At 36.5% G+C, this 17,388-nt stretch overlaps 1 protein-coding gene across 7 annotated transcripts in view; it reads right to left on the reverse strand.

The window, feature by feature from the left end:
• Positions 1 to 17,388, reverse strand: part of TRDMT1 (tRNA aspartic acid methyltransferase 1) — a 55,283-nt gene that overhangs the window by 18,338 nt on the left and 19,557 nt on the right. For 3 of the 7 annotated variants that reach the window (XM_008956572.7, XM_003831177.7, XM_024930460.4), the window contains exons 2-3: positions 9,499 to 9,608; positions 3,765 to 3,841 (exon numbers count right to left, since the gene is read on the reverse strand). In XM_008956572.7, the coding sequence (XP_008954820.1) occupies positions 3,765 to 3,841; positions 9,499 to 9,608 (187 nt within the window). Of the gene's footprint in view, positions 1 to 1,491; positions 2,422 to 3,764; positions 3,842 to 9,498; positions 9,609 to 17,388 lie in introns of those variants that run through there. The other 4 variants (XM_008956576.5, XM_034930050.3, XM_055092446.2 and 1 more) reach the window with 4 other exon arrangements.

Consider the following 17,388-nt stretch of genomic DNA (forward strand, 5'->3'; position numbering starts at 1 on the left):
AAAGAACGAAGCTGGAGGCATCACGCTACCTGACTTCAAACTATACTACAAGCCTACAGTAACCAAAACAGCATGGTACTGGTACCAAAACAGAGATACAGATCAATGGAACAGAACAGAGCCCTCAGAAATAATGCCACTTATCTACAACTATCTGATCTTTGACAAACCTGACAAAAACAAGAAATGGGGAAAGGATTCCCTATTTAATAAATGGTGCTGGCAAAACTGGCTAGCCATATGTAGAAAGCTGAAACTGGATCCCTTCCTTACACCTTATACTAAAATTAATTCAAGATGGATTAAAGACTTAAATATTAGACCTAAAACCATAAAAACCCTAGAAGAAAACCTAGGCAATACCATTCAGGACATAGGCATGGGCAAGGACTTCATGTCTAAAGCACCAAAAGCAATGGCAACAAAAGCCAAAATTGACAAATGGGATCTAATTAAACTAAAGAGCTTCTGCACAGCAAAAGAAACTACCATCAGAGTGAACAGGCAACCTACAGAACGGGAGAAAATTTTTGCAATCTACTCATCTGACAAAGGGCTAATATCCAGAATCTACAATGAACTCAAACAAATTTACAAGAAAAAAACAAAAAACCCCATCAAAAAGTGAGCGAAGGATATGAACAGACACTTCTCAAAAGAAGACATTTATGCAGCCAAAAGACATATGAAAAAATGCTCATCATCATTGGCCATCAGAGAAATGCAAATCAAAACCACAATGAGATATCATCTCACACCAGTTAGAATGGCGATCATTAAAAACTCAGGAAACAACAGGTGCTGGAGAGGATGTGGAGAAATAGGAACACTTTTACACTGTTGGTGGGACTGTAAACTAGTTCAACCATTGTGGAAGTCAGTGTGGGGATTCCTCAGGGATCTAGAACTAGAAATACCATGTGACCCTGCCATCCCATTACTGGGTATATACCCAAAGGATTATAAATCATGCTGCTATAAAGACACATGCGCATGTATGTTTATTGCGGCACTATTCACAATAGCAAAGACTTGGAACCAACCCAAATGTCCAACAATGATAGACTGGATAAAGAAAATAAGGTACATATACACCATGGAATACTATGCAGCCATAAAAAGGATGAGTTCATGTCCTTTGTAGGGACATGGATGAAGCTGGAAACCATCATTCTCAGCAAACTATCGCAAGGACAAAAAACCAAACACCGCAAGTTCTCACTCACAGGTGGGAATTGAACAATCAGAACACATGGACACAGGAAGGGGAACATCACACACTGGGGCCTGTTGTGGGGTTGGGGGAGGGAGGAGGGATAGCATTAGGAGATATACCTAATGTAAATGATGAGTTAATGGGTGCAGCACACCAACATGGCACACGTATACATATGTAACAAACCTGCATGTTGTGCACATGTACCCTAAAACTTAAAGTATAATAATAAAAAAAAAGCATGCTATTTATCTTCAGAGTCTTAAATAAGTTACCTGGCATCATTGGTCAGTTTCCTCATACCTGATGGCAGGACCAAAACCATCAGTGGATCTGAGGTTCAGCTATGGGATTAGACTGGATGTGAATAGACTTCTCAGAAATCTTCAGTTCTTATTTGTCCTTTCCTGTCAGACTTTCACATGAGAACTACAGAATCAGTTACTCCTGCCATCAGCAGCTGGAGCTGTGCTAAGACAAGGGGGAGGTGGGAGTAGGAAAGCTACGGTGCCCTCTGCAGTATTACCTGAGGCTTCACAGAGCTGAAGCTGCATTCCGCTGTGTATATCCTGCTCACTGTACTCCACAGGCCACACTCTTGCACGTGCCTAGAGCCACCCTGAGATGGAATGGCCTCTGCCTGCTCTGATACACTCGTAATCTACTTCCAGACACAGTTCAGACATCACCTCTGAAAGAATTCCCTTCTCTTGGTATGCAGCAAGCCCTTTTCTCCTCTGTACGCCTGTGACACTTTCAGCATTCTTTTATTATATAGCTTATAAGATCATTTAAGATAACATTATAGGATAATTATTTGTCAGCCATTCCCATTAGAATATGAGCTCCCAAAGGACAAGAACTACAGCATCAAAAATAATGCCTGGCTTGTAGGTGAACAACAAATCCTTGGGAAATTCATTTCCTAGAGAATTGTTTAAATAAATCCAAATGTAGATGGAAATTTGGCATTAGAATATTCATTCACTGAATTAGACTGGTTATTACATATGATATTCTACTTAAAATCATGGAATATATAAAATGATTGACAAATCTTGGCTCTGACATTCTTTAATTGTATATCCTTGAGAAAGTGAACCTTTCTATGCCCCAGTTTCTCATCTGTAAAATCATTGTAACAGCAATGGCTACCCCATAAGCTTGTTAAATTAAATGACATCCTCTGCATAAGACATAGACACTTAGAGGATTACTACTGCTATTATCATTTAAAATCATCCAAAATACTCTTATTAAAAACATCTAAATGAAAATGAATTAGTCAAGATTTGGTCTAAGATATAATTTCCTGAAACATATAGCCAAATATATGTATACACACATATATATAATTTTTTAAATGAAGAGATTATAATGTTGCTATGAAAAGTCAGAATTATTCAATGTACATATGAATTTTAAGAAATGTAAAGTTCACAAGTGCATGCTTAACTAGCTTTTAAATTGTACAATTAAGCAATTTAGGACTTGAATATTTATTGTGGAAATTCACTTTGCTTAATCAGTATTAGAAAGATATTCTTGAATGCTCATTAGTTTAAATGAATTAAGGTACTTTGGGCTGGAAATAAACATTGTGTCTTAGGTAAGTATAAAAGAGGTATCCTACAGTCTTGCATATCTACTTTTGACCAAATTAATTTGCTCATCTGGTAGCAACTGCTATTTCCTTTGTGATTAATGCTTAATTATAAATATGAATGGAGGCTGGGCATGGTGGCTCCGTGTATAATCCCAGCACTTTGGGAGGTCGAGGTGGGAGGACAGCTTGAGCCCAGGGCTTTTAGGCCAGCCGTGGCAACATAGTGAGACGCCATCTCTACCAAAAATTTAAAAATTAGCTGGGCATGGAAGTACATACCTTTAGTCCCAGCTACTCAGGAGGCTGAGGCAGGAGGATTGCTTGAACCTGGGAGATTGAGGCTGCAGGGAGCTGTGATCATGCCACTGCACTGCAGCCTGGGTGACAGAGCAAGACCCTGTCCCAATAATTATTATTATTTAAAAATAAATAAATACATACATAAGTAGATAAAAGGATTTATGAAAAAATTTCCAAACTATGAAATGCAGCTAATAAACTTCAGAGTGTCCATGTTTGACACTATAGTATGATCTGATTTAGTAAGTCCTTCAAAAGCACTTTCTCTACACTTGATATGGTTTGGCTGTGTCCCCATCCAAATCTCATCTTGAATTTCCACGTGTTGTGGGACGGACCCGGTGGGAGGTAACTGAATCATGGGGGCAGGTCTCTGCTGTGCTGTTCTTGTGACAGCGAATAAGTCTCATGAGATCTGATGGTTCTATAAAGGGCAGTTTCCCTGCACAACATCTCTCTCTTTACCTGCTGCCCGTGACTTGTTCCTCCTTGCCTTCCGCCATGATTGTGAGGTTTCCCTAGCCACATGGAACTGTAAGTCTAGTAAACCTCTTTCTTTTGTAAATTGCCCACTCTCAGGTATGTCTTTATCAGCAGCATGAAAACGGACCAATACAACACTGAAATATTTATGACACATACCTTGTGAATGGCTGGCAGGGAGGGCTCATTAAAATCATATCGAAAGATAATCTGTCAAACTCTTCAAGTGTAATGCCCTGAGGAATGAACATTTAGGGGGAAAAAAGAACATAAAAACATGGATAGAATGGGGAAGAAGGAAAATACTAACTATAATTAAATATATCAGAAACTGAAACAGTTTATAATACAATGCTTGTCAAATCAACTTTGGTTAACTAACTTCTCAAAGCAATCCTGTGAAGGAAGTGGGGCAGTAAACTGAAGCTACAAGAAATTAAGTGACTTCCCCCAAGGTCCCAGCACCAGCCCAGAGCTGGAACAGTTGTTTCCTGGATCCTAAGCACATCTGGCCTGTATCACGCCTCAAGTGTAACACTGCTGTTTTCTAGAGTAAAACGTGGAGAACCTTATTTTATAATTGATAACCTTCATGGGGATGGGGTCTAGGAAATTTTTAAATACCTACCTGTCAATAATGTTCTTTATTGAGCAAATGTGATATGCAGACCAGTCACCATCCCTTTCATATACATCTGTTAATATATTATCAAATGGAAAAGGGCCTCATTCTCAGATATCCACAATTATTTTGTTTTGCAGTTGTGTGCAATGAACTTCAAATGACTGTTGACAAGATGAATCAAAAGAATTCCTAATGGGCTAAGTAGCTGAAAACTGTGCTGTGTTGCTCCCTTTCTATATCTCAGAAGACAAACGCAGGGAAGCACACGTCAGGGGTTTGCCAACTCACATTAAGCACTCTCAGTGCACATCTTTAGCTAGAAACTTAAAGAAATGAGCCCAGAATCAAAACCTTCCTAATTATAGCCCACTTCTAAGAAGTTCAAGCACATGAATAAAGCAGGAAAAGCTTTACTCTGAATTCTGTAAAGAATGAGTTAACGTGGGAACATGTCAGTTGTCTCCATTGTATTAACAGTTTGAATGTGCATGTCTATCAGTTTTTGATCATAGGATTTTAAATAATTAAAGATACATCTGTGAAAATGAAATCAAAATCAGATATTGAAAATTTCCTAAAGCACTTCTCGACTCCCCAGTGTTAAGGAAAGCAATCTGAAAATCCTACACTGAGCAGTCTGCCAAAACACATGGGGCAGGGTATTAGCACATCACATTCAAGTTCAACAGCCTGTACATACAGGGCCATTATGATAAGCAACTGGACGTGGAATGATAACAGCTAAATTCCTAAAACTAAAGCAAAAATAAAACAACAATCTCTCATAGCAATTATTCTAGGGGCATCCTATGTCTAGAATTGAAAGGAAGTAAACAGAGTCAATGTCTCTAATACAGCTAGCCACTAAAAAAATTCCAGCTTTGACAGATTCTTGAAAATAGTGATTTTTTCAATAGTGTAGGCCAACTGATAAGGCAGTTAGGCAAAAATTCATCACTAAATTGAACAATTCACAACTTATTTAACTTGGTATTCTAGGTCCATGAAAGCATATTTGGATTAAATAGTCATGGAAATACACAGGTTGTTTTTAATGACTAAATATTTTAAAGCCAATGGAAATTGATTTTTTACATTATATGACTATACAAGTTAAGGAAAATACTTTTGCTTTCAGATAATATTAGATCAAGTCAGTGTGCTAACACTGTTCATCCTGTATTGACTGGCAGGTGTATTTGTCCCTCTGCCTGCCTTATTGCTTATTTTCTCAGAAAGTTTTCTGGCTATTCTTAAACTGAATTTTCATTTGAACTTTAGGAAGAACTTGGCAGATTAGAAAACAACAACTTTTGACTATTTTATTGAAGTTATAGTGAAACAGAGCCAATATTTTTACAATATTCAGCCATCCTATCCAAGACCACAGTACGCTTTCATCATTTTTCAAATCTCTTTAACTCCCATGTGAGTTATATAGATTTCTTGTTATACAGATTCTTGTGTTGTTACTAAAAATAGGAACTTTCTCCTATTATGTCTTCTAGTAGGTTTTTGTTTGTATATTGTATGCTATAGGTTATCATATTTTTGTAGCCGGCCTCCTTATTAAAGCACTAATTGTTCCTCATATACTGTTTTTGCTTAACTTGTTGGTATTTTCCGGCATACTCAATCACATTTTTAAATATTTCTATTTATATGATATTTCTCTGTGTAAGTACATTAGCTAACAGATCCACAACTATATCAAGTAATAGTGCTAATGGTGGACATCCTTGTCTTTTTATTATTTTAATGAGAATACTTTTAAAGTTTCACCATTTGGTATGTTACTGGATTTAGATGTGTGTGTGTGTGTGTGTGTGTGTGTGTGTGTGTGTGTGTGTGTGTGTGTGTGTAGTCAAGGTCTCAGGCAACCAGGCCAGCAGTCAGGCTCTTGGAACATTTGCATTCTTAGTCCCAGAGCCTTCATTCCGAGGTGTCCTTATCTGAGGCCTTGAGCAGAACTTCTCTGCCAAGGCCTCCTTGTGTGGGGAGGTGTGGGAAATCCTGAAGACAATGATGACACCTAAAGAATGTGCCACTCTGACTCAGTCCCCAGCACTTTTCCACTGCTAGCCCTCCCTGCTTTCCCTTCCCTTAAGGCCAAGGATTCCCTCAACAGTGAGAGGGCCCTCACGTATACACTGATCCATGGGTAAATGGAACCGAGAGAGTGGCATTGTCTCTGCTTTTAGATTCTTGCCAGTAACACCACCGTAAGTGAGTGAAGGCTTAACTCTTTTGTTTTTGGCTTGTGGCCTTAATCAGCTACTTTAACGCTCTTGACAGCTGAGCTTTCTCTTTCCCGGCTCTGCTGAGACCCTGACAATAACACTGAATAATGTCCTAAAAAATTGATAGTTTCATTTATCTGCAAAGACATATTTTTTGTGTCTCACTGCCTCTTCCCACTCCGATTACATTATTATTTCTACACTGCAAAGCTTTACAACATTTTCAGCTATTTTCTAACCATAGTTTTCCTCCTAACACGGCAGCTTCATTCCTGGGTTTTCTACTTTGATTCATCTCTTGCTCAGCTAGATTAAATGATGCAGTCATCTGTTCCAGAAGGGCTCATGGATGTTATATTGTAAATTTCATTCTAGAAAAATTTTTATCTATTTTTATTAAGAGTTTTTGTTCCACTGGAGTCATTCTCTTCTTCAGAGGCATTAATGATATTAATCACGGATCACTCTGTCTTCAGTAGCTATCATTTACTCTACAGTATGTAACTGGAGAAAGTGAAGAAAGAGAACAGATATTATTTTTGAAGCAATAATGGTCAAACCCCCCAAATTTGATGAAAATTATAAATAAGAAAAGCACCACAAGGTCCAAGCACTACAAATAAAGAAAAACATAAAGAGCACATCAAAATAAAACTTTTCAAAACACGTGATAAAGATAAAATCTTAAATGTAGACAGAGAAAGACAACATATTAAGAGGAATGAAAACAGAAATTATTACAGACCTTAAGTCAGAAATTAAGTAACCCAGATAATACTGGAAAGTATTAAAAGAAAACAAACAGATTTTTACAAAAATATCTTTCAAAATGAATGTAATCAAAGATTCAGTGGGCCACGCACAGTGGCTCATGCCTGTAATGCCAGCACTTTGAGAGGCTGATGTGGGAGGATCAGTTGAGCCCAAGAGTTTGAGACCAGCCTGGGCAACATAGTGAGACCCTGCCTCTCCAAAAAAGAAAAAAAAATGAGTAAAAATTATATTTCACAGTGAAGACAAAATAAAACACTTTTTTACTCAAAAGCACCAAGGTAATTTGTCCCTTTCCACATATAACCAACAAGAGACACTAAAGAAGGTTTTTCAGGAGGAAGAAAAATTATATCACATGCAAACTTTGATCTAAAACACAAGGATAAAAAGTGCTGAAAATTGTAGGTATATAGATAAATATAAAAGACTTTTTGTGCTTTTTAAAAGTTCTTTAATAGATATTTGACTATTTAATCCAAAAAATAGTAACAATGTATGTTGGTGCCTATAACATTCGTAGCAGTAAAGTGCAAGACAAAATATCAAAATAGACCAGTAGGGGAAATTGGAGGAATACTGTTAAAATTTAAACATAAAGTGGTATAATGTTATTTGAAGACGGGCTTCCACAAGTAAAAGATGCATCTTGTAAACCCTAGAGAATCCAATAAGAAAATAAAGCAAAGATAGATATAGATAATTCGATATTTAAAAAGAAATTTCAGTTTACATTGAATATTATGACTAATTGTCTTTAAAAAGACATTAGTGAAGAATAATGAATTTTTTAAAAATCCAGATAAAAATAGTGACAATGTAAAATGGTAAAAACACTTCAAAAACTTCGAAAATTTGGTATTTTCTCATAAAGTTTAATAAATGTAGGTATTTATCCACAATAAATGAAAACTAAGATCCACACAGATTTGTACATATATGTTCATTGCAACTTTACTTGTAATGGTAAAAAACTAGAAACTACTTAAATGTCTATAATAACGTGAATACATACACATACTGTAGTATATGATATTCTACTGTACAAAATATCACTCAACAATAAAAAAGAGCAAATTATTGATATACAACAAAACATGATGAATTCCAAAACCATCAACACTAAACAAAAGCAGTTCCACTCAAAAGAACTACACTCTTATGATTTTATTTGTGATATACTAGGAAGGGAAAACTTAATCCATAATGAAAAGAAAGCAGATCCATTGTCGCCTGGGTTGGGGTTGGAGACTGACAGAAATGTGGCACTAAGAACAATTTAGCATGATGGAAGTGTTCTAAGTCTTGAGTGCGGTGGTGGTAGTTACACAGTTGATGATTGAGTCGAAACTCAAACTGCCCACTTAAAATTACGTACAATAAACTACATGTTTATTGCATGTAAATTATGAGAAATTTCATGAGAAATTTGTTTGTAAAATTTTTCATGATAAATTAGGAGAAACAACACAATTTCTTTTTTTTTTTTTTTTTTTTTTGAGACAAAGTCGACCAGGCTGGAGTGCAGTGGCGCGATCTCAGCTCACTGCAACCTCCGCCTCCTGGGTTCAAGTGATTCTCCTGCCTCAGCCTCCCAAGTAACTGGGACTACAGGCATGTGCCAACACACCTGGCTAATTTTTGTATTTTTAGTAGAGACCAGGTTTTGCTATGTCAGCCAGGCTGGTCTCAAACTCGTAACTTCGTGATCCACCTGCCTCGGCCTCCCAAAGTGCTGGCATTACAGGCGTCAGCCACCGCGCCCAGCCAATTACATATTATTTAAAAAATAACTCAACATAAATCAGTGTTTCAATACTTGTGCTGAAGTCACCACAGGTGAAAAAGGTTAACCTTGACAGGTTTGCTAAAATAAGAAGCATTCAGTAATAGCCAATGATATTCTCCCTTGTTCTTACTGCATGCTATATATATTGCATAAGTATTTAATAAAAGCAAATACTTTTTCGAAGTTCAATATCACCACAGAACCAAGCATTTAGAAGTCAAGCATATCCTTACATTTCAATTATTTCTCTGAAAGACCAAAATATTTATCTCCCTGTCTATAGCTGGACTTTTTTTTAAAAGCATGCTATCTTCTGATAGGATATAAAATGTTAATCCCCTTCTCCTGAACTCTTAAATTTATATATGCTTTATCTTCCAGTTAAGCCAACGGAAACCAGTATTAGGCAGTGTTTTTCAAACGCATTTCCCTTGCTATATACTTATTAAAACAATGACAGTTACTCACTTCAATTGTCTTGGCAAGTAACTGTGTGTGAGGAAAATTATACTTGTATACTTCATTAGCGACAGTGTTGACATCAATGGCAGCCACCACTTGTGCAGGTATACAGCTTTCTGTAATGATAAATGGAATATCTTGAAAAGAAAAGTCCTTAAGTTCATTATAGAAAGAAATCAAAATAGCAGAATTTAGTAATCCATTTCCTTATTTCCTCATTTATTAGCCTCATCTCAGACTGTCAGTGGAAGGTCAGGCCTGGGGAAGCCAGGCATGAAGTGAAATATTTGAACATGGACTTCTGGTTCATCTCTCCAAACAGCATTCCAATGCTAAAGATAAGATTTAAATATTTTAGTGCTTACCTCTTATATTTGCTTTCCTCCCTCATTAAGAGACACACTTATAAGTCAAATAGAAAGTTTTCCTAAGTTAAAACAAACCAAAAATTGACAAGGGAGATATATTCTAAAAGCTCTATGATTTGGAACTTTATATAAATAAACTACCATTTGTTCTGCACCTTCTCACATTAATACAATGTTGCTTCACAGTACCATTGAAAATGCTTTGTTTTTTTAGTAACAGCTTTATTGAGATGTAATTCACATTTGACAGAATTCACCCCATTAGAGCTTACATAAGTTTTTAAATGAGATGAACAATTAATTGGTATCCAAATGTAAATGGTTCATTTACCAACATTTTAAATGTTGACAGACCAGAAGAGAATATAAGAAGAATAAGGGAAATAATTATAAAGGAATGCCTTCACTGCCCTTCTGTCTTGCTGGTGAAGAAAATCATTTTCAAAATGGTTTCAGATCCAGATAATTCTAGCATATTCTTTAATGTTAGCCGAAATTGGAACTCCACAATTGTAGCCGTAGCTATATTTTACAATGACCACCTTCTTTCCCCAAATATGTATAAAACCAATTATGTGCATGCCCTGACCCAAGTCAGGAGAAAGTGTGAAGTTTTAAAAATAAAAGTATTTGAGACTTCAGAAAATCATCAGAGAAAGCAATACAATATTACATAGTAGATCCAAGTAGCTGATTCTTTAATACCATTAGCTGATTAATAGTTAGCTGATTAGCTTACCCCAAATATCAAAAAAGGAAAAAAAAAAAAAAGAATGGTGTGAGGAACTAGGACTCATACAGCAGGCACCCGGAAATAAAAGCAGACCACAGGAGACAGGGCAAGGAGAAAGGCTCACACACGCTCAGAAAACAATCATAACCTTCCACTGAGGCCTAGAAGAGATGAGGCCAGGAAGAAAAGAAAGGCACAAATGTCTCCAAGGATTTATACTAAATGGCTGCTAGGCTCAAGACACTCAGCAGGTATCCTGCTGAAAAGTAAGATCCCCTGCGTGCTGCAAACTTGGTGGTCTCATCAGTAATGCCATAGACAGCTGCCTCTTCTGCATTGAAGTGCAATAACTAGTTACTGGCCTTAGTATAAAATAAATTTGAGGTTATAAATTATATCTGTTAAAGCCATCAGATCTTGAAACATAAATCAAGAAGGCTTCTAAACAAAAGAAAATATTAATATATAAGGATCCATTTGCAAACAAAACTATCATAATTCAAGTCAAGAATTAAGCTACTACTAATCACTGTAAGAGAGCTGAAAATTAAATAAACTTCATTGTACTATTTTACTGTTTTGTTAAATATGTTGTAATCAGCATGATGTAGCCTGCTTGTATTTCCACCATATATGAAGCAAACAGGGATTGCCTGACACTGGTTAATAGGACTTGTATCTTTTTTCAGGCAGAGTGAAAATGTACAGTGATGTGCTGAATCTGCACTGTAATCAATAATTAATTTTATGTTCTTGTGTTATATGCCTGGAGGTCACAAAAACTGACAAAAATCAACTGCCAAATGAGTATTTCATATGGTGATCCAAAAACTGATGAACTGAAAGTTCTTTCTCAGGAAAGAACAGATTTTCAAAGCCAATAAGCAAATGCACTGTTTGCATGGATTGATGCACATATTTTAGACTGTTATAAAATTAGGACCTACTGCATAACTTAAAAAGTTATTTCTATTAAGAGAAATGGATGTACTAAGATATTACTGACACTAATTCAACTTGCCTTCTCAAAATAGAATTGGGGGGTGGTTATTGTTTCTAAGGAAAAGGTTAAACTTACAGATAAGTTTTAAAAAGCAAACCTGTCAATTCTGTCAAAATCTTAACTTGAATTCCAAAGACTAGTTGCCTTGATATTTCTTAGTATACAGTTTAAATCTACAATCTCCAAAATTCTTTAAAGTTACATATATAGATTTTGAAAATGTATAATTAAAAATGTCAAAGTGAATATAATTCTGTAGAATTTTGCCTATGTGAGCTCCATCACTTGAGTGATCCAAGAGTAGTAATTCTCAAAAAGGAGGCAGAATTTGGGAAAGGGATTCGTGAGTATCTTTTCATTGAAACAGAGGAAGAGGATGTGTTTTCAGTACTTTGATGTATTACTTTGCCTAGACTTTATTCATGACATTTCAATTATTATTCAGGATTTCATATTTATTAACAGGAAGCCTGGTTTGAAAAAAAAAAAAAAGGTGAGATATCCTACTTAGAGAAACACAATTATTTATTTTATTTATTTATTTATTTATTTTTTGAGATAGTGTCTCACTCTGTTGCCCAGGTTGGAGTTCAGTGGCATGATCTCGGCTCACTGCAACCTCCACCTCTCAGGTTCAAGCAATTTGATTCTCCTGCCTCAGTCTCCAGAGTAACAGAAACTACAGACACGTGCCACCACACCCAGCTAATTTCTGTATTTTTAGTAGGGACAGGGTTTCACCATGTTGGCCAGGCTGGTCTCAAACTCCTGACCTCAAGTGATCTGCCTGCCTCAGCCTTCCAAAGTGCTGGGATTACAGGTGTGGGCCACCACGCTTGCTGAGAAACACAGTACAAATTATTTTAAAAGGTTGTCAGATTGGCTCCGAAAGGAATACATAAGGACATCACGCTTCCATTTATATGAGGACTAAATTTAAAAGGTAGATTTAGTTATTTCAAGAGAGACTTCTAGGTAAGATGTTAGAAATGTCACTGAGGATACATACATAATTCTTGCTTTCAATATGCTTCTTACAAAAATAGACAAGAAACACACACACACACACACACACACAGGCAGACATTTGAATAGCAATACTTTCCTTTCCTTTTCTGATGATTCTTTCTGGAAACGCTGTAGGGAAGAACTTTTTGTTGGTAGTAGTGAAAAGCTTTACAAGTTCACACTCTTCTTGACTTTCCTAACCAAATAAATAAAAAAATTTAACTGTTCTTGTGTAGTTATTAATGTGGGAAAAAAATCAATATTTACAAGATGTAAATGCAAATGTAAAAAATGTAAATGTAAAGACGTTATGTTAGATAATATAATGCAGTTTGAAGTTTTGAGGAGGACCTTGAGAAAGAAAATTAAGGCATAACCAGTCCACTTTGAAATAAGGAAAGAAATTTTTTAAATTATATTCCTTCTTTATTATTTATTTTCTAATCTATATCTCATACAGGTGAGTAACTACTGAATTACTCATTATACTCACACCTGAGACATTTAATCAAGTATGTTAACACTGACATCTAGTTGTAAGATGAAAGATCAGTTGAATACATCCAATGTCCTTTCATTCAAAGTGCTGGCTTAGTTAGGAATAAAAGTACTAAAGAACGTACAGACCTATAAGGATCTGAACTTAAAATTGCTGCCAAATGTTTTATCACTATTAGTAAAGTATATTGTTTGGTTCTTTTTAAAAGTTCTTGTATTTTGCTGGGTGAGGTAGCTCACACCTGTAATTCCAGCACTTTGGGAAGCCAAGGAGGGCGCACCATTTGAGGTTCGGAGTTTGAGACCAGCCTGGCCAAAATAGTGAAACCTCATCTCTACTAAAAATACAAAAATTAGCCGGGCATGGTGGCACACGCCTGTAATCCCAGCTACTCAGGAGGCTGAAGCAGGAGAATCGCTTGAACCCTGGAGGCGGCGGGTACAGTGAGCTGAGATTGCACCATTGCACTCCAGCCTAGATGACAGAGTGAGACTGTGTCTCGGAAAAAAAGAAAAAAAAAAAGTTCTTGCATTTTAAAAATTGCTGATAAATTATTTCCAAGAATAAAATAAAAAATACATTAAAAATATTTTTCAAAGATCCAGTTTCCTTAGAAAGTTTCCATAGTCAGCTAACAGTCCAAACAAAATTTACTTTGTGTCAAGACATACCTTAGATTATTATTGTTACTAACACCAGACTAAATATAAGAGACCACCAGCCAAAATACGGATAGGAACTGCTGGAGATCTATGAAATTATCACGTCCTTGACACTATATCTTAGGATAATTTATTTTTCAACAAAATACCAAAAGACATACCAGAGCCAGAGAAGTGGTGGAAGAGAGAAATATGGCAAATTAATGTAAAAAAAAGGAGCACAGTGAAGGAATCTACAAGGAATGGAAAATAAAGATGTTACGTCAGATAGTATAATGCAATTTGGAGTTTTGAGGAGGACCTTGAGAAAGAAAATTAAGGCATGAGTAATCTTTCCAGAACGTCTCTAGGAAAGTCTATTTAAAGTCATGTTGATGTCATGAGGTAGCTAATACAGCTTCTCCAGCCCCTCAACCCACAACCTCACACCAGCCCTGAAGCTTTCCTTGGCAGAAGAGAAGAGAAAAAGCAATTTAGTTATCCACTTTCAGCAGGGGCTACAGAAAGGCCACATAACCCAGCATTACCCTTAGTCCTGAGGATGCAGGGACCTCAATTTCCAGGGGCATAAACTGGTCTCTAAAAAGAATATAGGTAACGAACGCCTAGGATATAGTAAATGCTCAATAATTATTAAAATTCATATTCACTGCTTGGCATTTATCTGGAATATTATAGATTAAATAGATAAAATAATAATGATAATGATTATTTTAACTAAAATTTAAAAATCAAAATTAAAACAATCATTATCATTATTATTAAGGTTAGAAAATTAGACCAGCGACAAAAGCTTAAGACTCATACTGTTCATCTGGGAGATGAATTGCAGGAGAAATATTTTTGAAAGAGTTTCAAGTAATGTAAGAAGAGATCTTCACAAATGACAAAAACTAGCTGATTCCAATCTCTACTAATAAAAAAAAAAAAAGGAAAAACAGAAACGGGCTAAAATTTAATCCCAAGAGACTAGCATTGATGGGAAAAGCTTTCCTGACCTTGCTATCAAACCCTAGAATGAAAGAGAGAAATTGGAGGTATTGGGGAAAGGATTTTTTTAACACAGGGCAGAAAAATTTTCTTCCCAGGATATTTATTACTTGTTTTATCCAATTTGGAGGAGGATAGTCCCACTAAGCAAACCTCTAAAAACACTTTCTAGCCCTGATACTCTATGAGCATTTAAGTAAGAAGTATAGGTCTTCAGATCACCTTTTACTACTTGCCATTATTGACAAAGATCTTGGCCTTTTCACCCTAATTCACTGGTTAGAAACTAAAGAACTGATACAAGAGAAATGCTCTTTTATGGTTATGTTTGTCTATTAATTTGCCTTTCCTAGATACTACGTTTAAAATAACTATTAAGGAATAAAAATAGTAAGTGAACTACGACAAACAATATAAATTTTCTCTTTCTGCCGGGTGTGGTGGCTCACGCCTTTAATCCTAGCACTTTGGGAGGCTGAGGCGGAGGATCACCTGAGGTCAGGAGTTTGAGACCAGCCTGGCCAACATGGCAAAATCCCGTCTCTACTAAAAATACAAAAATCAGCTAGGCATGGTGGTACGCACCTGTAATCCCAGCTACTTAGGGCCTGAGGCAGGAGAATCGCTTGAACCCACGAGGTGGAGGTTGCAGTGAGCCGAGATTGCGCCACTTCACTCCAGCCTGGGCAAAAGAGTGGAAATCTGTCTCAAAAAAAAAAAAAAAAAAAAAAAAAAAAAATTTCTCTTTCCATATTCGGTACAGAGAAAACCTGATTTGTGGGAATCAACATGAAGTAACATTGCATTAATGCTTAATTTTTTCCTTCTACTTATAACTGTCTATTAGGAGGGAAACTAGTATTTCCTAGACAAAGCTGGACCTTAGGTGAAATAGTGCCGTGCTTTTTTTCATGATAATCAATCTTTAATTCCCTTCTCCCTCTTCCCATTTCAAACTACCTAGCAAAATGCTAAACTGAACACTAAGCAAATGAGTACTTAAGAAACAGTATGAAAAATGGATAGCAAACAACATATTTTTCCTATTACAGAACTCAAGGAACTTCACAATTTCTCCTTAGTGCTCAGTCTCTTTGAAGTAAATTTTACATCAAATTAAATTTTGCTAATGAAATTTTACTAATATGTTTTACTAATGACTCAAAAATATGATTTCTAGTTATACTATCTCTGCAAAAATTATTTGCATATCCCAACATTTATTTCTTCCTCCTCTTCAATAACCAAACATCAAATTTATTCACTGTGGCAATGCACCCTGCTAAAAGGATATCTGCCACCCCTCTACAGCTAGATGCAGCCATGGACTAAGGTCAGACTAATGAGACAGAATAAGTGCATCAGACTCTCAGAGAGTGTTCTATAAAGGAAGAGAGTGGTAGTTCCCTATGCTCTCTGGCCTTTCCACTGGAGGTTTGGAAAGCAGATGTGATGACTTGAGCTCCGTTTGCTGTGACGGACAATGAAGGCTGATCCGTGCACTCTCATCACACTCCAGTTCACTCTACTGTCACATTTTTCCCAGGACAGTGGCTCCCTCACTAGACTAGTCAATCATCTCAGTGCTGACACCATGTCTCATTCATATGGGTACTCTCAGCACCCAGGCATTGCAGTAATTGGCACAGAATAGGCGCTCAATAAACGTCTATTGACTGAATACATACAAGAGAATAAGTGAATTATACTTCCTAAAATCAACTCCTGATTATTACTGATTACCCTCCTTGTTCTCCTGTTTCTGAGAACACTGCTAGCTTAAAAAGTATTTAATATGTCTGAACTTATATGATTATCTATCTCAATGCTCATTTTTAAGTAATTGTTTGACATTTAGGTCAAATTTTTTACCTTGGAAACACCGACAATGAAGTTCCCAAGAAACCCACAAAATTCTATTTATGTTACAAATGTCTTAAATATAGTCCCAATAGTGCTATTGTCAGGCAGTAAGTAAATATCTGTGAGATTACCTATCATGTACTGAGCACTCTACTGAGGATACAAAATGAGTGGACATTTGTTTTCTGTTTTACCAGCATCTGGCCCCTCCTTTTCTGGCAATAGTCCCAGATTTTCTCTGGGGGAAACTTATATCACTCATGCTCTGTTGAAGTGGTTCAGATGGCCTCAAATCTCCCTCTCTTAGCTTCTAGAAGCCTCGGTCAAGTGCCTGAGCCAGTAAGACTAGCCAGATCGGTTTCAGGATGGGCATGCAACTCAAAACAAGCCAATAAGGCACAATAAGAGGTGACCCCTGGCTTTTTCTTGTGTAACTATTAATAGCAAGAGTTGCTTGATCTTTCTTACCAGGTTAAACCTTGGATGGAGATAAGTTCAGAGGCTACTACAGACATTTTGATGCAATAAGGGGAGAACATATATAAAAATGCACCCAACCTAGAAGAAACAAGCCTGAGATACATGGAGAAAAAAACTGGTTTCTGGTGACATGATTTGAGCCCCTGCTTCAAACTCTAACCCTAACTGGGCCTACATTTGGACCTGGTCAATTTAATGAGTCCATATTTACAACTTTTAGGAAACCAGTCTGAGCTAAGTTTCTGTCACTTGCAAATAACACTTCTAAGTGGCATTCAAGTGAACACAAA

Source organism: Pan paniscus, chromosome 8 (genome assembly GCF_029289425.2).
Source record: "Pan paniscus chromosome 8, NHGRI_mPanPan1-v2.0_pri, whole genome shotgun sequence".
Taxonomy (NCBI): Eukaryota; Metazoa; Chordata; class Mammalia; order Primates; family Hominidae; genus Pan; species Pan paniscus.